The sequence below is a fragment of the Pteropus alecto genome, unplaced genomic scaffold (assembly GCF_000325575.1).
Source record: "Pteropus alecto unplaced genomic scaffold, ASM32557v1 scaffold25, whole genome shotgun sequence".
In the NCBI taxonomy this organism is placed as follows: Eukaryota; Metazoa; Chordata; class Mammalia; order Chiroptera; family Pteropodidae; genus Pteropus; species Pteropus alecto.
The window spans coordinates 21,748,691-21,773,067 of record NW_006441955.1 but is presented as its reverse complement, the minus strand read 5'-3'; the positions used below and the strand labels follow the sequence as shown (position 1 = coordinate 21,773,067).

The window sequence follows — 24,377 nt, the reverse complement described above, 5'->3', positions numbered from 1 at the left end:
TGAGTCAAAGCATCAATTTTCATTAGATCCCATAGATGTCTTCTCTCTTAAATGATATTTTAAAAACAGAAAAAGCCATTCTGGCTGCATCCCCGTGATCCTTAGTTTCATGCTGCATACCTAGCAGTACATTGCTTTTAATCAACTTAGTGTATTAGGGTAGATTTTTTTTTTTCTTTTCAGATATTATATCTGCCAGTTTGTAATTTTTGAAACTTGTCTTCAACCTGCTAGTTTTTTGATAATATATAAACACTCTGGGACTTGTCTTTGCCATTCAATGTGTACACTTTTACATTTGACTGAGGGTTAAATTCTGGTACTGAACATCTTTTGCATCAGACCAGAACCAGCAAGAGTGAATAGAAGGTAAGTGCATAGCTTCAAAGATGCTGTCTCATCTCCCTTCCTGTCAATGTCTGTGGTCCTTTGACTAAATGCTAACATTTGCAGACAGCTAACTTGACCTTAGTGCAATATAGATTTGTACTCAATGATGGCATCTGAGTAAACCCTTTTTCTTCCAATTCAGTTATGTTGATTTTTCCCCTTTAGCTACAAATGGTTTTGATATCCTCGGTGAGATCATTTGGCAAGTGATTATTTCACCTTTTTAAGATTTTGAAAAGGACAAAATACCCTTTGTTCACAATTAGAAAGGGGCAAATTCATATTACTCTGACTATCTCTTTTAAAGGATTTTACTTTTTATATTTACCACATATTAGACAATTTACTTGTATGCCCATTGGAAGGAAGAATACGTCTGTTTAAAGACTATATTTCAATGAGTTTTAACAGACATGCTCCTGTGAAACTAAGATCAAGATACAAAACATTTCTATCATCCAATAGAATTTCTGGCTCCCCTTGCAGTTCACACCTCTCTTAGTATGGCCCTCAGAAACCACCGATCTGCTTTACGACACTAGACATTAGTTTGCATTTTCTAAAATTATATATAAATGAAATCTTACGGTATATACTCCTTCACATGGAATAAGTTGAATGTAGATAGAAAGCTGACCATATTTAAATCCATAGTTGGGATAATTCTGATCAATTAGGAGTGAAAGGTAACTGGGAAATGAAAAGGATGACTTAGGTATTTGTGTTAAAGAAACCAACCCCCCCCCAAAAAAAAATGTTTTTAATGTAAGTAGAAGGCATAATTTTGCTGTTGAAACCACAAGAAATATTTGAAAAAGGAACACAAATCCTTGCCAGAGAATAACTTCTAGGTCAGTTAAAAATTAAAACTTTTCCACTGAGGCATCTAATAATCTCTGCGTTTAAGAAGCTGAGCATCAACATAAAACAAAATTGTGAAATGATTAATTCTGACATAAAAATATAACAAGTTCAGGAAATGTCACCACTGGTTTTTTAAGGTTCACATGAATCTGATTTTAGTTCCCACATACTCTTTTCAGAGGATATTTAAATAATTTGACTGTGACAAGCCAAACTGTTTTGAGACCTCATTGAAAGTCAAATGAAAACATTAATCAAATGCAAAAATATTCCAGTCAGGCACAGAAAGGCTGCAGGTTAGAAAATAAAAATGTTGCTGTGAGAAGGAAAAATCAATCAATTCAGAAAAAAACAGGTACTGGTTCAAATCTACATGGTCAGTACTGACTAGAAATCATTAGAATTTCAGGAAATTGTATTTTTCAGGATCACCAGATAGTTTGGGCTATGTCTATCTTGCAAAAACAGTTTATTTGGCTAACTTTTCACCTGACTAAATCAGCAGTCCAGGAACTGATTATATATATTTTTTTCCTCCACTGTTTATTTTTATTTTTATTTTTGTTGTTGTTGTTGTTGTTATTTTTAGACAGACTTTAGTGACTAGCATGCACATAATTATGTATAGCACAAAACAGCCAGGTAAATGACTTGTGCATTAGCAGTATTAATTGAGCAAAAGATTGACTTTCATATTATTAAATGCCACTGAATTGTTCAATATTAAGTGAAAACTACCTTCTCATTTCTGCTAGGAATTCTATGAACTATGTTTCCCTTGATAAGGCAATCTGACAAATAATTGCTTTGTTTTTCAGTCAGAGCTGCTCCTGGTTTATGGGACTAAATTACTATATGGCTCTATGTTTTGGACTATATGACAATATAGCATGGATAATAATCTTGATCTGTCACTTAACTTACCAGCTATATCACCTTTTAATTTGATCTCTTTCAATCTTTCTACCTTTGTCTGTTTATAAAAGCCATCATATAGAGTTATAAGCATTTAATAAGCTAATGCCTGTGAAACATTGAGCACAATGTCTGGCACAAAGAAACACTAATATATGATACTCTTATATTTCTTGAAACATTATTAATTCATTCACACATATGACATATATTAATTGAATTTTTATTAGGATCCAGTCGCTGTACTTAGGATTTGGGTACAATGGTACAAAATTCACAGCTCTTGTCCTGATTAATCCTAGTGTATTGTAGGAAATATATTCAAATACATGTAAAATGTTAATAGAATGCTATCCTTGAGATAGCAAGAAATTGGTGTTCCATGAGAACATGTAAGAAGGCTTCCTGGAGGAAGGAATAGGAATTAGCCAGGAGAAAAGTGATATTGAAAGAGGAAACAGAAGAGGCATAAAGGGGAAGAAGGGAAGGTGGTGGGACAGGGATGGATATTTCCATCAGAGCAAACAGCATGTGTTAAGGCTTATAACAAATTTACCTTTTTCATATAGAGACTGTAGATGTGATTCGACTGAAAAAACAAAATAAAAAAAACAAAACAAACTTTTGTTTTCTCTCCATTTCTAACAATGCTGAGGAACAAACTCTTTAGCCTCATATTTAGGAAGCAAAAAGAAGAAACTTTGTCAAACCCAGAGGAGGTTAATAAAAGTTCAATGCTAAAATGTTTGCCCTTAAGGCCAACCATATCTCAATAGAAGACTCCGAATATCTTTCTCATTCTTTGTATAAAATGGGAAGAAATAAATTATAGAAAGAAATAATTAGAAGAAACATGTAATCAATCCTTTCTTTTACAAATTCCAGCAATTCAGGAGGCCTGCCAGAAGCTAAATCTTTCAGGGACCGTAGACAGGAAAAAGCCTATTAAAATGTGCTCCATTCCCAGAGAAAGGGGTCACTCAAGATCCTCAGACCCTTAACTCTGAATAGATTTAATGAAAGCCAACTGCTATTTTAAGAATTTAGAAGGAGATTTCCCTCCCCAAAGAAAAGAAGCCAGACATCATCAATGCTCTAATGCTGTTTCATCTATGGCACCAGGCATGCTTTTCACTAACTTTCTGTAGGCTGCTAAAGCCATTAAATGAGGGCTTAGTGACCAAGAATACAGTTCTTCACATACAAGGCTTAAAAAGTAATTGATAGAAAGACCATCCCTCCGGGATTAAAGAGTTCTAATCATTTTGAGCGGCTTGCATGCTCTTTTCTCCACGCTGGTCAAGGCACTATTAAGCTTTTCAGAAAAGAAATGTGTTGTTCCCCACACCATCTGGTAACCACAACACTTTCACCTTCGATGGGAGGAGATAAAGTTAGACTACTTTATAAATAGTACAGATCCAGCAGCTGGATTCAAAATGAATCTTACACTGAGACTTTCTGGCAATTCAGTTTCATGTGATTAATATAAATGACATATGGAATTCTTTAGTAGAATCTTTCTCTAAAGTGCTCCACGTATCGTTGTCCTGATACCAACTCATTGCAAGGATCTCTGTGAACAGGTAGATGTAGACATCATTATCTCATTTGCACATGAAGAACCTGAGACAGAAAGAAGTCAAGTGACATAACAACCGTGACACAGTAAGTACAGAAACATGAATTTTTAAAAAATTGTCTCTTGACATCCAGTGATATCCCTGGTGTGCCTTATGTCCCTTTCTGAGGAGCTCCAAGCCCTGCACTGGTGGCACCTGGCCTTGTTTTCTGGCATGGTTTCTTAAGGCAACTATAAGCACAGCATTTGTGGATTGCTTGCTGAATCTCACCAGGTGGCCCCAGAGGGGCACAGACTGGGACTAAACTTGGCTTGCAGCTAGACTTCTCTCAGGACGATGCCACGGGACACCTACTGCACAAAGCCACGCTAATAATACCAGGAGACTCAGGAGCTTTGCTTAGTACATAGAGACAGACACAGAAAGGCAGCCAAAATGGGGAGACACAAAAGCATGTCCCACATGAAAGAACAGAACTCCACTAAACATGGAGTCAAGCAATCTACCAGATGCAGAGTTCAAAACACTGGTTATAAGGATGCTCAATGAACTTAGAAGAAGAGTAGATGAATTCAGTGAGAACTTTAACAAAGAGATAAAAAACATAAAAATGGAGATGGAAATTATAAAAGGGAACCAGTCAGAAATGAAGAATACATTATCTGAGATGAAAGAGTATGTTAGACAGTATCAACTGAATATATAAAGTGGAGGACTGAATCACTCATATAGAAGATGGGGTACACCCAATCGGAACAGCAACAAGAAAAAAGAATCCAAAAACATAATTTAGGGAGCCTATAGGACAAAATGAACATTTGCATTACAGAGGTACCAGAAGGAGAAGAGAAAGATCAAGAAGTTGAAAACCTGTTTGAAGAAATAATGATGGAAAAATTCCCTAACTTGGTGAAGGAAACAGATATACAACCTCAGGAAGCTCAGAGAGTCCCAAAAAAGATGAACCCAAAGAGGCCCACACCAAGACACATCATAATTAAAATGCCATAGGTTAAATACAGAGAGAATCTTAAGAATAGCAAGAGAAAAGCAGTTAGTTACCTACAAGAGAGCTCCCATAAGACTGGCAGATGATTTCTCAATAGAAATTTTTCTGGACAGAAAGGCTTGGCACAAAGTATCCAAAGTGATGAAAACCAGAATGTACAACCAAGATTACTTTATCCAGCAAAGCTATCATTTAGAGTCAAAGGACAGATAAAGAGTTTCCCAGACAAGAAAAAGCTAAATGAATTTATCATCATCAAGCCAGTATTACAAGAAATGTTGGAGGGACTCTTTAAGAAGAAGAAAAAATATATATCAAAAACATGAAAAAAGAATGGCAATATCTATTAACAAGTACCCCAAATGTAAAAGAATTAAGTGCTCCAACCAAAAATAGAGTGGTGAATGGATAAGTAAACAAGATCGCTACATACGCTGCCTACAAGAGATTCACTTCAGATTAAAACACACACACACACACACACACACACACACACGCACGCACACATACACATACACACACACACAGACTAAAAGGAAGGAGATGGAAAAACACATTGCATGACAGACCTAGAGGGTATTGTAAGTCAGATAGAGAAAGACAAATGCGCATGATTTCAAATACATGTGGAATCTAAAGAACAACATAAACAATAACAAAAATGGAAAAAACTCATAGATACAGAGAATATTTTGAGGACTACCAGATGGGGAGGTCGGCGATAAATAGTAAAGGGATTAAGAAGTACAAATGGATAATTACAAAATAGTCATGGGGATAGAAAGTATAGCATAGGGATATAATCAATAATATTATAATAAATAGGTAAGGGGGAAGAGAGGTACTAGATTTAGTGGACTGATCATCATGAGTTATATAGATTTCTAATCACTATGCTGTACAACTGAAATTAATATATTATTGTATGCCAACTATATTTGAAGAAAAAAACTCATTAAATTGTACACTGTAAACATGATCAACTATTTGTCTATTTCGATAAAACTAAAAAAAATGAAAAAAACTTTTAATAAGACTTGTTTCCCTTTTATTGGGAACTGGGATCATTTTAGAATATTTGTATTTTTTTCTAAAATGGCAAGTATACTTTCAGCCTTTCCAAACAGCACAATTTGCTTAGTTATAAAAATGACTCCCTTTTGGCTACACAATTTTAGTTAGCATAACAGCAGGAGGTTCTCTGTATGTAACTTGGTGTGTTTTTATGTTTGCTCTTGAAGAAAATATGTTGTTTTTCTCCAAGTTTTGATGCTCTTTGATGTAGTTCTAGAATTCACAAATAAATCAATTTCCAGGGGCTGGATATGCTCCTCTTAGCTGTTTTCAGGGAATGTATCTATATATAAAAAAAATTGTCTCTTGGGAATCAAGAAGTTGTGATGGGATGAATTCTTCCTTTTCTCTGACTATTGAAGGAAAGGCAGGGGGCAACTTTCTCAACACGAACTTTGAAAACATCATCCTCTGCTCTTTATAGTGAGAAGGATAACTGCTGAGTTGACTCACTGGGCGAGCTTACTGGGCAGAAAATCTGGGAAGGAAATTTGCCTAACTATGCGGATGCCCCATACATCCTCTGCAACACTAGGACTTCTGCTACCTGACTTTTTCCTGGCATGATCTTTGGTATGTACCTCTGATGATGCTTCCCCTTCTGTACCATTATTATTACCAACAACATTCATACAATTGAATGGCTCATATTTAAATTGTATGCTTAAGTTTTGCAAATGAGCCCTAGCATGAAGAATCACCAAGAAGGATCTTGAATAATCAAATAACTCTGTCAACCTCGGCTGTGTTTTTTATCCAAATTCTGTTCTAGATCTTTGTCTATACAAACCTGGTTTGACAGATTGAATCCCTGACACACGTTTGAACCGTGAAGCAAAGTTTATGGTGATACAATCAAAAGGAGAGACAGGACCTTAGAAACATTTAATTCAGTAAAAAAAAAAAAAAAAAAAAATGTGGTCATCCAAGAATATTAAGCAGTGAAAATATTCTTTGAGGAGAGTAAAGAAGAAAAAGAATGATAATGAAAAGTAATGTATTTTCTCATTTAAATCCAGTGAGGTAGGTATTATCACTAGCATCTTACATATTAGAAAACTGGTTTTTAATTGCCCAAGGACATAGGAGCTGGTATTTGAACCTGCACAGTTTGGCTCAATAGTCAATGCTCTCAATTGGTTCATCTTGTGGCCTTCCAGTAGGATGGTAGCCCACACCATACAGATTTCCATTCTACAATCCCAAGAGAAGACTAGCATTATCTGAAAAGCTGCTTCCTCCTATGGCCGGAAGGGAGAATTTTAGAATGGAAAATATTAAACTAAGCAAGAAAGTTTACAATTATCTGTATCTCTTTTTCTAGGCCAAATTCAAGGTATAGTTATTGGAAATTAAATCAATGGAAAAAGAAATATCCACTTATTAAGATCGTTAATCATTTATTAGCTAGAAATTCTGGCTCTGGGTCCCCAGTCAGGTTACACTCAGTTAAACTCCAGGATCTTAAGAACACAACAACATAAATGAATTTCAGCAAGCAAGGGTTGAAAATGATGAACTAAGAAATACACAGATAACCACAAGGCAGCATTAATATCGTTATTGAAAGGTCAGCTGCTCAGGAAATTGACAAGGTGCCAAGAGGGGCACTCATGGTTGCCTCCCAAGAAATGAGAGCAGAGGAGAAACAAGGCCAAAGAGAGAAAAGCTTTTGTTGACATTTTCAAAAGCTGATTTTGTACAGGTCGTATCCCCAAAGAATGAAAAAATAGCAACGTAAGGACCCAGTAACACCAGAAAATTGCAGGCCAGTAAGTTCACCACTGGTCACAGGGAAGTATTTGAAAGGTTTCAGGAGATCAAGAGAGGCATCGCTTCTACTACTCCAAGCTCAGTCCTTGGGTGAGAGAAGGTAACACTGTTACAGGAAAAACACTCGTCTCTCTGGCTTTGGGAATTCTCAGGGTACGGCTATGTTGTATTAAGGAGAGAAGCAGCAGAGTGAACCACTTCTCCACAAAATGCACTGGAATAAGAAATCCTGAGGCTAGGTTCAAGTGTGGAGTAGTGATATTTATATGTCAAATCAAGTGAATTTTGGTATCACAGAATTCTTGTTCTTGGCCAAACCTGACTTTCTATTCTGTTATACCTACAGATACATTTGTTTTGCACACACACATATAATCTTGTGTAGTGTTTGAAATGGTATTTGGTAAATTAGAACTCACTTCTAAAATGTGAGATTCAGGTATTTATCTAACTGGGATGATTGAGGCAAAGGTTCTGATGAAAGTTACAGAGATAGCAGGTTTGATCAGGTTTGTATGAGAAATATGATAGTGTGGGCAGAATGAATGGGTTCTCTGATTTAAGTATACCTGTTTTAATTTAAAGGGAGTATATGTATAAGGGAATTTACTTAATGAGGTGTTAAGTAAGAGTGCTATTTTTAGAATTAGTGGCTGCAACTAAAATTAAATGAGACGTTCTAATGGAGACAGCTGAAGAAAAAGAACATTTTAACTGGGCCTGGGAGGAAACTTTAGCTATTTCCATTGGAGTACAAATGGAGGGCAAGTCAGGACTAAAGGACATTCTAGCTGTAGGGTAGGGGAAGAGGAGGGGGATTAAAATTTTGGTTCAGCATGAGGAACATGAATCAAAATGAAATGTGATGAGTGACTGAGACGCAGCTGGCCCTCTGGGAACTAGAGGATCAGGTGAGGAGGTAGGGATAAATCTACATTGAGAGAAGATGAGGATGATTTAGATAGTAAATTTCTATTTAAATAATATGTAGGAATTTGAGAGAGAAAAATCTCTGCTTATCTGGAGGTTCAAGGAGCTGTTTTGGTCCAGGGCAAACAGCCCCAAAATATCCCACAATGGAATATTGATTATTTTGAATTAAAGTTACTTGAAAAACAGCCAGTGCAAGAAGGATATGTTGCCACTTCTTTGTCTCCTTGAAATGCAAGAAATAAATTTTCCCTGTGGAAAGTGCCCCTCTTGCTCTGGGGGGCTTGTGGGGGAAGTGCGGGGGGCTAAGAGACACCCTTGCCACCAGAGTAAAAGAATTTAGGGCTGAAAAGCCTATATAAACTAACTAAAATGAACGTACAAAATTGTAGAAGGTTTATGAAAAAAGAATCTTGAGAAAGGGTAAAGCAATTTATTATAGAGATTTAAGGAAATATTTCTAACAAGCAAAGATTTTGTGTAACCAACTGAGCTTTACATTGTCTTTATCAGGTCTTAATATTAACAGAGCTAAATTTTGCTTACAACTACTTAACTTTTTGTATTTTTCTGAAAAGTCTTTAATTATCACCATGATTAAATGGATAACTATTGTTTCTCAGTGACCTATGATCCTATTTGACCAAGTACTTTAAAGCCTTTTGATATATTTTTTTTGAAACTTCTCACAATCAATTTTAAATGAAGCCTTTTTGACCTCATCTAACATTTCAAAGGATTAATTCTTTCTTTTTATAAAAAGGGAGATATTAAACTACTTATATTTATTTAGCATGTTAAATTACATGGGAAGCATAGTCACATAAGTAATAATACATCTTCTTAGGTTATATTTCAAGGATGAATGGCATTAATATGAGTGTTCTAAAAATTATATGAAATTCCTAAAACTCTGAAATGTCCTGGTATAATATTATCAGTCATAATTCTAGTCACTATCTTAAAATGTGCGTAACAGAAATAACCAAATATTGTTGTCAACTGTATTGTAATCAGAAATTTAACTATGTCATTTTGTCTTCTGTCATTTACACAGTTACTGTTTTACTCTGATGCTTTCATGAATGTGCTTTATCTTTGATAAGATTCATGAAAAGTATACTAGAATATAGGTTTCTAATAACTTTCAGATCATACCACTAAACTAGATAAAAATGTACAGAACATTACTCAAAAACTTGATTCATAAAACTGCTAACAAATGATAAAGATGAATAAGAATTAATACATGGGACCGACTTAATTAATTAGGATGATTATAATTTTTCTGGCTTTTTATTTGAAATATTACTGGTTCTTTAATCTTTGTTTTCCAAATATAAGAAAACTTTTTCCCCCCCTTAGGCTACCTATGACTTATAGCAATTTAGTAAATTAAACCTTTGTAAATAGAAGTGAAACATTTATCTCCCTACCTGATCCTGCCAAAATTCAAAGACTCTTAACATTTTCATGGCAATATTTTATTTGCATAAGTTCACTAAGAATCTGTTCTTCTTGTAATAAGACACAATTAGAAAATGGTTATTTTACCAAGGCTTATATTGGAATATCATGTTTGAAAGAGATATATATAGACTCAGATATGATAGACAGCTTTAAGGAATTAAGGTTGACATTATAGAATCAAATAAAGCCCCTTTTAAATATCAGCCTGGTACCTTGCTTACAGGCTTCCCAGCAACCTTACTATGTGAGTAAAGAAGGTCACTTCCTGGAAGATGCAAGAGCCTCATGATATTTTGGGGACATTAAGAAGAGAGGAATGAACCCAAATTTAAAGTTATTAATAGGTAAAATCTGATGACAAATAGTTGGCTTAGCTTCTTAGCCTTGGGAGCCTATTAAAATTTCAGTCTGGAGATTCCTTTTGAAAAGTTCTAGCAAAGCAGATTTAAAAGAGCCTATATAATCAATTGTTATTCTTGTTGCATTTGTATAAATAATCAAGGCAAGTTTATTGCAGCTAGATTTATTTTCAAATCACTTAGTCTTAATTTGGCTATTGTTGGTAAAACATAGGGTGATTTTAGAGAGAAAAAATGTGCTTTAGTAAAAGCTATAATACACATTTGAGGATATCAGATTCTATCTAGTTCTATCAATTTTTTTTTGAAATTTTGTTACTTGCATGTAACTTCACTGGATCCCAAATTCTTCTAGTTCCCTCATATTTGGCTACAACTTTTCAAACTAATGTTGACCATTTTTCTCCCACCTTTCTCACTTGAAATCATTGAGAACCAAAACTGTTCCATCTTCTGAAGCCATGTTAACTGAAGTTGAATAACTTGATATAAGTTTCAGAGAAATTGTTAGCATTATTCGTGTTTAGACAGTCTTCATTTCTGTTGATATTTTAAGCCCCTCAGAAAGTCTACCTGAACACCTGATGACATCATCAGAGACATTTCAAACTACAAAAGATGCTTTGACCTCAATATCTAGAAATCTCTTCTCTCAATGGGTTGCCTCCAGACTCAGACTGGTGATTTCTACGAAAACCATTACCTTCCTTTGGTTTCCACAGAAATGCCACTTATTAAATACCTGATTGCTTGCACCTTATGGGCCCGACTTTGGGAATCCACCAGCATCAACACCTCCTAAAATAAATTTAACCAAACTGACTTATTATCAGGACTCTGAGGAGATTGGTTCAATAAGACGAAACAATCAACCAGCTCAACTTCTAATGTATGAAACTTCCACAGAAGTTACAGAAGAGGAAAATGTTAGGGCCCAGGAAAATCCCACAATGGCATATTAATTATTTTGAATTAAAGTTACTTGAAAAAACAGCCAGTGTAAGAAGGCATGTTGGCCTTTCTTTGACTCCTTACAATGCAGGAAATAAATCTTCCTTGTGTAAGGAACCCTCCTTGCTTTAGGGGTTGGATGGGTTAAGAAAGACACCCTTATCACCCTGAGTAAAAGAATTCAGGGCAGATAAGCCTTTATAAACAAAACCTGTAGCTTCATCACTAATTTACTGCCCCAAGCCCCCTCTCTGTTTAGATTCCTTACTAAAGAGCATCCAAATCTAACTTTCTTTGTCCTGCCAAATCTTCACAAATTTATTGCTTTCTTTGTCTAAAAAATATAAAATGCTGCCTGCTTTAATCATTTCTCTGAGCATCATTTATGGTCTGTTTACATGTATTAAATTTGTTTTTCTCCTGTTAATCTTGTCTTTTGTCAATTTTATTATTAGTCCAGCCATAAGAACTCAAGAGGGCGAGAGGGGAAACTTTCCCCTTCCCTAAGAAAGCTGAGGACAGACAGATTGACTTTAAATAGAGACTGAGCATGTCAGAAATGGGAATGAAAATCATGACTGAACATCAACACCTGGGGAAACTAATTAGTAGGATTAAAATAATTTATAGAATTAAATGGTTGAGAAACCACTTCTGCTGGATATGGTGTAACGGGTTACTGAATAGAATAATTGTCTTCTTGTGTTTCAATTTCACTCAGAAAACTGTGTGTATATGTACATGTGTGTTTTCATTGACACAGAGCACAGGAAGCTGTGACTTAAGTTTTTGAATTTATATAGACTATTTCATACTATTATATCTTATTACAGTACATGTTTTTACTCTCGAATGATGTTTCAGGAACACACGTCCCACACTCCCAAAGCTGGTCTCATGTCTTTAACATAGCTAACAAAAGTGAACGAGAAGTATTTCAAAATTAATTCATATATATTTTATTAAATAGCTTTCATTATATTTCCCAATTAATTGTATTAGTTTATAAATTATGAAACTGTTTAGAAACTAAATATTTTAATATGCAATTAACATTATATTTGTGCAACTGATTCATGATAATCTAGACCAGCCTTTTTAAATACTGTCTTTACCCAGACCCAAGTACCTGTTATCATTAGTGTAAATCGGGTAAATGTAGCACAGACTACCAGCTGTCCACTAAACTCTTTTCCTCTTCTTCTGGGTGCACAACTAGATTACATTTCCCAGTACCCCTTGCAGTCGGTCATGACTATATGATTGAGTTCTAGCCAAAGAGATGTGACTAAAAGTGATGCATGCTACTCTAATGCTTGGCTCATAGAAATTTCATTCACATTTTACATATTCTTGTCCTATATATGGTCACTTTAATAAAGAGGACCCCCAAGGAGACTCCAGAAGCCACATATTGAATATAGGTCCTAAGTGACTTCAAGGACAGGGACTATCCCAACAACCTATTTCTTCATACAATCAAGATACAAACTTCTTTGTTCTTGAAGTAATATACATTTTGGGGCCTATTATTGTAGCAGATAACCTACCTTAACAAATCAAAATTTCATCTTGAGTCTACGGCCATGCTACCCTGAATGAGCCTGATCCTGTCTGATCTTGGAAGTTAAGCAGGTTCGGGCCTGGTTAGTACTTGGATGGGAGACCACCTAGGAAGCCCAGGTGCTGTAGGTGTAAAAAATAAAAAAAAAAATTAAAAAAGGATTGTAAGCTGACAAGTTTCTTGCAATCCGTAAGGTCAACCAAGGGATGCTTCCCCTAAAAAAAAAAAATCATCTTGAAAAATTATATAGCTTAGTTTTTTTTTTTCATTACTCACAGCAGTAATGAAATTGACACAGATTGAAACTGCTTACTTTTATGAAAAGGAATTAAATTTAGAAATCAGAAGTCACATTACAATTTTGAACATAAACATTTCAGAACTACAGGTACTCATTAAGTCCTCTTTCTCTATATGTCCTATTTATGCTCACTTTGTATATTGTGTATTGATGATTATAATTGTATATAGTTCTATAATCTTCCAGAATTTTATAGCCTTGAATAACCATACGAACTATATGTACTGCTACTGTCCAATATTGAAATTTTGGTTGCCTATGAAGATTCTACACTCCTGGGAACTTTCTGATATCAATCATGAATTATAAATTAGATGCTCCAGAATGCCTTATTATACATAGCACAATTCCCATGGAAACAGCTGGATCTTGGAACCTACTCTGTGCCATAGGTACCACAGGTCTGTGGATCTCTGTTTACATTTGTTATTGAATGTATGAATAAATACTATAGTCAGGGCAATAATTCTCAAAACATTTGAAATTACATTGTGACTTGATTCCCCAATATTCCCACTCCATTCTGGCAACATATAGGGATAAGATTCTATGGCAAATGGTTAAGAGATGTAACTGGCATTAGACTAGAAGATAGTTCTCAATGCTCCCTGCATATTGGAATCACCGGGAATGTTCTCTAAAAATCTGATACCTGGGCCCCACTCTTGGAGATTCTGATTGAAGTAGCATCGGAATTTTTTCATCGTTCTTTCACAGATCCTAATGTGCAGCCAGAGTTGAGATCTGCTACTCTATAACAATGTTTACTCTCCTTGCTATATCATAAGAATTAGCTGGCAATTTCGTTTAAAAGTATAGATGCCTAGGCCCACTTTAGGACAGTCTCAATCTGTGCTTTCAAGGGAAAAGTCTTGGAATTTATTTGGTTTTTTTAAATGATAGTCCCCAGATAATTTTTATAATTGGGACATTTGGGGAAATACTTCATTAGACTCTAAGCTCTGCTAGAAAAAGTGCTATGGTCTGTCATTCTCATTCTCTGCTGTATTCTCAGGCATAGCAGAGACTCTGGCTCATATGAAGCATTCGAATATTTTTAATTAATTAATTACCTGACTTTAAAAGTGGAAATAAATTTTAAAAATTGACAAGTTTAAAATGCCACTTGTGGCTGGTTTTATGCTAGAGAATTACAGAAGTAGAGTAGTGAAAAATTTCACAAGTTTCAACAGGTTCTCTTTCAAGACTTACTATAAATATTATAATACATCAATTAATGGTCTGCATTTGGTATTCAAAATTCACTGCAAGATAGTATTTGCCAGTGAATGATAAATGTTTTCTGTATAACTGCTTATTAGAAAATTCACGAGTGAATGGAATAACTGAGAGTGGACTCTATAATGGAAACTGAGGAATACAATTGCACCTAACAGTTAGGAAATTAAGAAAAACAATTAATAATTTATTTGTACTTACTTTTTTCCCCTAAAAATGCAGGGCTTTTATATTTTGTGTTCAATTGAAAGGCAAATGAAAGGCATACTTCAACTTAAAAACAACTATTAAAATTTTTTATCGATGATTTTTTTGATACATTCTGAAATCTTCACTAATTTAGTTAAAATGTCATCTTCAAAATTAAAATTCTTTTAGCCCTTACCAGCTTTGTCATTTTAAATTAGCTGTCATTTGCCATCACTAAATTGGCTATTTTTAAACTATCATTAATTATTTTCCTTTATAGTCACCCAAATAAGATGACACTCAATGAACAGTGAATCTTTCTCAGATCTAGACCTACACCCCCAATTAATTAGTTGTGTTATATAAAAAAGAAATGTCTGTATGTATGAGCATATTGTGGAGTGTTTCTCTATCTCAATGTATTAGAGAAAAAATGAGGGATTAATAGCAATAACAAATGGAATTTTTACAGTGTGTTATAATTTACAAAATGCTTTCACGTACATATCTCATGGGAATGCCATGGTCACTCTGTGATGGAAGTATCACTATTTGATTCTTTATGGTGCTGCTATACTATATACTTATACAGGAAAAAGACCATTCATTTGATCCATATATGTTTGCAGTGATGTTTTGGTTTTGATGTCAAACAATTTGGAAAATGTACTTTTTCAGGAGAACAAAGATAGTTGCTAGTATTAAGTAAAAATCTTTAAAGCCTTTAGCTGTAAACCATGCTTTACAAGCTCCAATGCCACAAAGTGAATGTATATATTGGGCCAGGTGTAAGTGGGTAAGTTGCTAGGTGATAAGGTCTATGGCAAATTGGAAAATACATCCCTGCCTACAGCTTTATATGTTTAAAAAATATTTAAACACTATAGGCCCAAAACAATAACAACAACAACAACAAAAACACATATCTGCATGCCTCATATACAACCTCTGCTCCACACTAGCAGAATATGGGATATAGAAAAAGAAATAAAGCAGGAACACGGAAGCCCAAGGAAATAATATGATCAAAGGTTTGGGATTCAGAAATCGAGCTTAAGGTCTAAAATACCAATCGCAAAGTTCATAAATATGGCTGATGCTCATCCAATATCAGCAGCCTCCTATCTTTCTGTTCTGACTTGGTTTTCTTGTTGCTGTTGGGACAGCATAATACTGTATTAAGAACACTATAATGATGTGCCCTTGGACTCTTTAGTCAGTTTCCTCATCAGTAAAATGGAGATATTAACTATAGTATAGAATTGTTGTGAATTAAATGAGAGGATACATAGCAAGGGGTTAGCCAAGCTTTCACAGTGTAAGTACTAAATAAATAGTAGGTTTTTTCATCATTCTCATAATGATTGGAAAGAATTACTTCCTTACTCATTCCTTGAACTCCTCTTTAGTATATACTAAAGATGGAAATTAACTTTCAGACCTGTATGGTAAGAAGCTTGCAGGGGAAAAGGCAGAGTTCTTTCCTTTCATCAAATAAATCAACAACCACAAAACCAAAAACTGTGAGCTGATCAATAAACTCAAATAGCACATTTCCTTTTGAACTATAAAAGGTATTGGGCAAGTTAGGTGCTATCTAGTACCAACTAGGCCATTGCTTCTTGAAATGACATTCATAGAAACGCCCCAAGAATTTGATTCCCTTAAAAATGCATTGATTGAACATCTCTGAGATGACAAGAACAGGATCTCTGCCTCTGAAGCCTTGACATGCTCAGAGTGGTAGGGGAGAGAAAAATGCAAACAAGTCATTTCAATACAAATACAAACATGTCTGAGTTCCTCAGTCTCTGATGTGTCTCTTTTCCTCTTCCTCTTTCAGTGGAACTTTCTAAGTATGGCAGAAATGCAAGGATTAGTATGCTATGAAGAGACTGAGGACAGATACAGGCCTACTCTGCAAAATGTAGTTTTAGTGTTACATCCTCCAGGAAGCTCTCCACTCTGCTTTGATGTTTGACTTACTTGAAATCTTTTAAAAACTGCTGCTTAGTCATTTTGGTTCTTTATCATTTTCTACTTTAAATAGCAATTAAATTGTTTTCTGGGCATATGTTCTATGTACCCAACCAGACTGTAGTAGGCCCTCTGAGGAGGATTCTTTTGGGCAATATGCAACGCTGTATCTGCATTAATGTGAAAAACTGTTATATTGTTGCCAGATTAGAAAAAAGTAATCCATAAATAATAAATGCAATAGTTTGCGACTTTATAATTTTGATGACACCTATGAAATAGTGTTTCATAAAATTTTAAGAATTTTGGTGTAATTTAAGCATTTAGGTTAGAGTAGAGATAGAAAAATGGTAAATATAAACTTCTACCTGTTATATAGAAAATGTTTATTTTTACTTTCAATCTATTATTTTTGGTCCTGCTTTATAATTTGGCAGTAACAGCTTGTAATTACTCATGGGGAAAGAGAACAAACATTCGATCGCCCTACAAATGAAGAGTTACAGCTAGAGAAAACTTTCAATGATCACTCATTTGTTTTAATACCACATGTAAAGATGTTTGGGATGACAGGATAATACTCCTAAAACTCACAAATCTCTAGTTTCCATTATACTATTTTATCACCTAAATCTGTTTCCTAAATATTGTTACTGAAACTCAAAGAAAAAATGTTCATTAACATGTTTTTAAAAGCAGTAAAAAAACTAATAGATAACAGTGAAGGAATTACTTTTATTTGAAAACTAGTAATTATATATAGGTTGAGTTCTACATATATTCCAATATGCGAGATTCAACCATCCTCATATCTAATTTCTTTTATCTCTCCTATCTTTCATATTTGCCTCTTCCTTTAATTTCCACTGCCATTAATGAAATTCTGCTTTTCATTAGTTCTCATCTAGATTTCTGCAACAATTGCTTCACCAGTTTCTTGACTTCTCCTTCTAGTTGATCTTTAACAAAGATGCTGAATTAATCTTTTACTAATACAGTTCCAAATTTGTGGAACTCAAACATCCTCAGTGCCTCCTTGCTTACAGAACAAAGTCTAATCTACCATAGACTAGCATTCACTGATTTTTGTGCTCTTGTTCCAATTTATTTTTCTGAATATTTTCCCCAAGTCTACTTCACATATTACATGTATTTATACATTTCATTCACTAAAATGAAACTATATTGTTCTTCTATATGCCTTTAACTTCCTAATTTCTATTTTCTTCATGTCTTCCCTAAGACTAGGATGCTTTTCCAAATTCTATCCATCCTCAGGGATGTCACCTCTTCCATGAAGTTGTCTCTAAAGTCCTCAGGAGTAATTAATACTCTTCTTTCTGAAAGTTTATAGAAAATTTTCACTATCCCTTTTACAGAACTTGGCATTTTATACCTAAAACAGATTTAGGTAAGTATTTTTCTCCTTTACTAAAATATGAAGATCTATATGAACTTTACTAATAATCATGAAATGAAAGTTATTGGTTTCGATAATCTAATTTGTTCCATAAACTAAATCAGTGGTTATCTCGCTATTCTCCCCAGTACCTTTGGGATTCCACGGAGGTGGTCTAGGAATCTCCCTCCTTGGGAGTGGCAAATGGTAAGTAAACAGGATTCTCTACCTTATACTCTGCCTTCAACAAAAACCACTCCATTTTATACATTGGCCTTCCTGTAAGACTTTTGTTTAGAGAAAGCTTTCATTGTTTGAAAACATATCTTTAAAATCTCTTGGGATTCTACCCTGGAACTCTTTGGTTCTATATTTGTTTCAAGTATCTATTTCACCTGAAAACATCTTCACATTAAAAACTGCTGTATTTTGGCTAAATTTACTATTACAAAAATACCAAAATAATAGCATGAAAATAGTTTCAGATAATTTTGTATCAGGTCCTCCTATAACACCTGACTTTCATGAGACATGACATTCTATAACAGTCACTGGTTTCAATCCTTGATCTGACTTTACTGACCTAACAACTAGTTAGCTGGTGAATCTTACAGATACCACTGTCTTTCTGGACATTTTTAATAGAGCTGAAAGATATCTGAGAGGTAGTTACACAGCTTTCTATTTCTATAAAACATAATGACAAAACTTTAAATCGCCTCTCCACTTACCCACAGAGTAGAAAACACTGATCTGCAATAAACCTAAAATGTATCTTCGCTGAAATCTGTCTTAGACTCCTAGTCAGTAACACAATTCTAAGTTCATTGTTTAGGGGGAAAAATACCTGTTTAAGTCACGGTGTATAATTGGCTGTGTCAGGTTGTGAAGGTACTCCATACCTTTGGCAACATCTACTGCAATAATTAATTTAGACTGCAAATCAAGAATCCTGGAATTTAAAAATACATTTAATGAGGATGAAATGGTCAACGTCAATACCATATCTTTCTAAAAGAAATCAATGGTGTATGTGATTTGTTATTCTGTAAAATTTCAGCCTTTTTTGCTTTATTGAAGGTTAAGCTAAAAATTCAACAAATCTGGAAAAATAGCTTTTCTACATCAGGTAATATTTAATTATGGATCAATTGGGATACCAATCTCTTTTATTTAAAATATTCTACTTGATTTTAAACTTGTAGTATTATACTTAATTTCTTTGTAATAACATAAAAATGGAATCTACTTTAACCACTGAGTGAAACCACATTCTAATCATTGTGGGCACAGATCTAGGAAGTGAATTCACATTAGACTTATACAAGACCTTTCTTTTTAAAAAAACTTTTAAAAATAAACACTGAGACCCCTGGTAATTATTTTATCTGAGTTTACATATATCTGCTTTATTGGTATGCCAAATTTAGCCTAATTATTATAAACTTCAGTTACTAATTTAAATTTTTTGAATTTGTTATCTTCAATTGAATTCCTATTGAGAAATCACTGAAGTCTAGTCACTAATTATTGGGCGTAAATTATTAGCCATCTTTAAAATGCCACATTTCCTAGTACCCAGAGATTTCAGAAAGGTAAAGTCTTATCAAAGCAGAAAGCCTCTGAGGTACTGCAAGGGTAATTACAATGATGTGTAAAATGAGAACTCAGACCAAGAGACTCATACCTCTTCTGCTCATGAAGGAGGGAAAATAGAGAACCCCCTGAGATGTACTGAGTGACGATGGCAAACTGGCTGGGATCATTCAAACAAGCACCCACAAACTGAATTACACAGGGATGATTGAGTCTGCAGAGAATGGACACCTCTCGGCAAAACATATCCACATCTGACTTGGAGCAGTAGGTGTTCGCTCGATATCTAGAAATGATAGCAACAGGAAATCTTCAGTCAACAGATAAATCAAAACAAAGGGTTTACCCTTTATACGCTTCTCAAAATTCACAGTTCCAGTTGGATGTTAAAAGATCTCATTTGCTTGCTTACCGTTTTATAGCCACTATTTTATTTCTGCATCGTCCTTTATATACTTTCCCAAAAGAACCTAAAATTATTTAAGAAAAATGAATAAATACATTATCTTGAGCTCATTAAACTAAAGCAGACTAGTATTTTCTTAGTTTACCTGAGCCGATAATCTCATGGAACTCAATTTCTGAGAGCTGAAGATGGAAATGTGAAGGCAATCCAGCCCTTAGGAGGAGGACATCTGCCTTCTCTGCAAACAGGAATTGTTATTTTATTTTTTAACAAATAAGTGCACACATGCATGTACATATATAATTTGCTTACCCAAAAATGTCATTCCCTGGTAACATTTAATTTTCTAGCTATAATTGACTATTTGGTTATACGAAAACCTTATCACAAATGATCTTTATCCCCTTGCATTAAAAGCATGTTAGTTCTCTCTCTCTGTTACCCAACCATTTTTTATCAGGGCTAAGAGTTTATTCCTGATCTGATCAACAGCTAGTTTGTCTGCATGACATAGTAACTCTGGAGTACAGTTCATATCACATCATGATAAGAGTCTTATCTGGTCAATCCCTGCAACCTATCACAATAGGCTTAGCCAACTGTCCATAAACTAACCCTCAAAGGGATATCAATTAGATGTCAGAAAATAAACACGTGAATCATTCAAAAGAAGTATCCAAAACCAAAAAATAATTTTGAAGGACTTCAAATTCTAAATATTTAAATATAAATTTACAGTCAAATCATATTTTTTACTTTCCTGATCCCATGCTATTAATTTCTGTGTGCAACATATATTCAAAACAGTTCTCAAAATATTACTCATTTGGAATCTTTTCAAAATTTTTTTTTCATTTTTTTATCTATGGCAATTCTATTCTTAATTCTCAAATATATTAATATTTATAATTTACATTTCATTAAAAATACAAATATCTATGAGAATTTGATCTTTCTTTAATACTCATGAAATTTGAACTGAGAGGGCATATGTGAAATAGTACAGTAGGTGAGGTTAGTTAAGGAAAGAATGGTATGTTGATAATATTGTTTATGCTTACAAAATAGTTATCATTTGTAATATTTAAAACAAAATAGGAAGTTATCATAGTTGAAATAATAGTTATCCTTAGTAATAAAGCATAATAATTGTACCACATTGAAATACCTTTTGTCATGCTTTTAATCTTCCCCAAGGGAGATGGAACAGACACATAGGAACCATCTAGAAATCAAATTATATTATAGAATTTAAAGTAGCAGTCAGTTGTTGTCTACATAAAAGTTCAACATTATAAAAAGAAGCAGGTGACAAAGAAATTTGCTGAAAAAAACAGGTGAGACTGTAGCTTAAATACGGGTCTTTCTCTGGATACTGAAAGTATATAAAAAGATTAAAAATTCCAGGCCTAACAGACTCCAGCATATTTAATTTGTACCTGAATATGAGTATTCTCTGTCCTGACTTAATAGTTTACTGAAATGGAAAAAGACTGCTCTCAGCTTACCCAGGCCTTCCTAGTCATTAACAAGTTCATAAATATCCAGTTTCAGGAATGTTAAACTTGGAGGAACTGCAGATTAGTGACTTAGAAAATAGCCTAAGAGGAGGCTTCTACATTTTCAGCCTCACCCAGGCAGTTCTCTTAAAATAAAGCTAATCTGACATGCTCTCCTCCCTCACCCCAGAATGATAGTAACAGAAACACAGGTTTACCTTCAGGAACAATATTATACTAAAAACAAAAACTGAATAAGAAAGTGGGTACCTCCTCCAGGCTGAGAATATTCATTACAGGGCAATTCATCCTGAGGTCTCTTATAATGCTTCAGGAGTGTGACAATTGCATCGTGTCCTTTATGAAATGACAAAAAGGATAAAGGGTCTTAATTTTTGTTTGATTTATTTATTCAAGCTTACCATCTAATTGAAAAATGATCAGAGATAGCTTGAAACACAGAATGTATCTTAAGAGATAATATATTGCAACAAAAATTTAGTATATTTATTCATTCATTCAAAATAATTCATTAAGACACCACTACATATGAGGCACTGTGTTAGGTACTGGGGATGGCTGCTCACAGTGAACAAGGCAACTATGGTCCTACCCTGAAGAAGCTTAGTGTAGTTGAACAAATAATAAGAATTATGGGAATTCCTAAATGAGGAAACATCAAGTGCTATGAGAATATATAATAAGGGGACCATTAAAAGAGTGAAAAGCACCTGTGATAACCAGAAGGAGAGACATATTTGCTGTGGCTAAGCATTACATTCGGTTGGCAACTACAGCATAATTTAGCACTAAGATAATTTACATAAGTCTTTGTGGCAGGAGACAGCTGGCTGCCTATCGATATTTGTATTCCCTATTCATGAAGTGATTTTTGTCACTGGGAATAACTGCCCATCCAGGGACAACAGTTCCCTATACCTTTTGCATCCAATTGTGATCTCATGACAAATTCTTACCACAGAACATGAGCAAAAGTGATATGAGTTCCTTTGAAGAAACGTGAAAAGTGAGGGCTTTTAAGAAACAGGTGAGCCTTCTCTACTGTCCCAGGCTGGATGAATAAATATGTCTTTTGGATCTTTTCACTGCTTTTCTTGTCTTACTATTTTGCCCCAAGAATTGTAAAGGAACCTGGAAACTTCTTTATGGAACTTCAGATAAATTTTATAAATACCATTATATTCCATTTCTATTACTGCTGTTGTTAATTAATGCATATGGAGTGGTTTAAACAATGCAATTTTATTATCTTATAGTTCTGGAGGTTGTAAGTCAAAACATGGGTCTCACTAGGCTAAAATCAAGGTATTGGTAGTGCTGTACTCCTTTCTAGAGATTCTAGAGAAAAATCAGTTTCCTTGCCTTTTCCAGCTTCTAGAGGCACCCACATTCCTTGGTTTGCAGCCCTGCTTCCATCTCTTCAAAGCCACCAATGGCTGGCTGAGTCTTGTATCTCACATCATATCAGCTTGTTTCTCCCTTTTTCACATTTAAGGACTCCTGTTATTTCATCGGGCCCACTGGGATAACCTAGAATAATCTCTCTCTGTTAAAGTCAGCTAATTAGCAGCCTTAATTCCATCTGCAACTTTAATTCCCCTCTACCATGTAAGGCAGCATACTCACAGGTTCCAAGGAACAGGACCTGGGCATCTTTAGGGGTCCATTACTCTGCCTACCACACCCAATGTGATGAAAATTTTAATATGTTTTGTTTGTATGTCGGTGCTGCCTCCCTTTCCTCTCTATCTTTGAAGGCTGTTTTAGCCTCAGGATAAAAGGAACACCACTGACAAAAAAATTTTGCTAGAATTAAAATACCCCTTCATCTGTCCCATTGCTAGATTCATAGGTTCTGAAATTTTGTTCGCTCTTTTACACACTGTCTGTCCCAACTGTAGTCGGACCTGTGGTGCTTTTGGAGTTATTTACTTATTTTGGTCTTTCAGTGTTTGAGACTAGAAAAAAACTTTTTTTTTCTTATTTTTGTTTTTCCTAGCAGAGGCATCTTTGGGGGAAAGAAAACAACCCAAACCCCAAGCATTTAGTCAAGCACAACAAAACTTAATTCACTGAGCTCTCCTCTCCGCCTGTCTCAGCTCCTCTGTTGGACTGAGTGCGGCTGACAAGCTAGGAGAAAACTGCTCTCCCTAGTGAAGCAGAAAGCCACATCTTGAATCCTCAACGCCTGTGTAAGTCGGTGATCACACCCTTGATGTTACCTTTCATTTCAATAGCTCTCTTGGCTGCACTTGCTCTGAGCGGTTTTAATTTCCTGCCAGCAGAGTGGCACAATTTGCTGGCATTTTCTTTGGGATGCTTTTCATCAGGAGCCTAATGAGAACCTGGGTTCTGGCTGATGATAAGCATGAGGCTGCCAGGGAAATGCCAAGAGGCTCTCTCAGCTCTGGAAGACATCTCCGCCTATTTCCCACCTCCTGCTAACTGTGGGCGAAGGCACACACACATACAGGAAATTCTCCACTGCTATCTCTGCTCTGACAAACTACCAAAATGTATGCAAAGAAACCTGAAAATCACTGTGGCCCAGCTTTCTGAAACTTGGCCACAAGGGGTTAAGCAGAAAAACACTCTGATGGAACTCACTAAATAGACTTGGTAAGCCAAACTCCTGATAATGAATATACCCAGATAACCAGAGCACACTAATGGAACACGTCCAGAGATAATCAAACTTCCACTAATTAAATAAAATGTTTTCTTGCATCTAAGAATTTACTATCTACATCCAAATATTTTACCCAAATAGGAGGCTGCTATGTCATTCGCCTAATGCAGTTATAGTAATGATTTGTACTTTCAGAGTATTATTCATTGGAGTCCCTGAGGATTTTGAAATGAGATTCC

General features: G+C 34.9%; 1 protein-coding gene and 1 pseudogene across 1 annotated transcript in view; one reads left to right on the top strand and one right to left on the bottom strand.

Annotated features, from left to right (window-relative positions):
- The window catches only part of LOC102891957 (serine/threonine-protein kinase TNNI3K), a 259,759-nt gene that overhangs the window by 139,071 nt on the left and 96,311 nt on the right, over positions 1-24,377 (bottom strand). Inside the window, exons 12-17 of the mRNA XM_006919326.1 lie at positions 21,759-21,845; positions 21,158-21,214; positions 20,135-20,227; positions 19,996-20,053; positions 19,675-19,869; positions 18,835-18,939 (exon numbers count right to left, since the gene is read on the bottom strand). Coding sequence (XP_006919388.1) covers positions 18,835-18,939; positions 19,675-19,869; positions 19,996-20,053; positions 20,135-20,227; positions 21,158-21,214; positions 21,759-21,845 — 595 coding nt within the window. The remainder of the gene's footprint in view (positions 1-18,834; positions 18,940-19,674; positions 19,870-19,995; positions 20,054-20,134; positions 20,228-21,157; positions 21,215-21,758; positions 21,846-24,377) is intronic.
- On the top strand, positions 12,895-13,013 carry LOC112485845 (annotated as a pseudogene).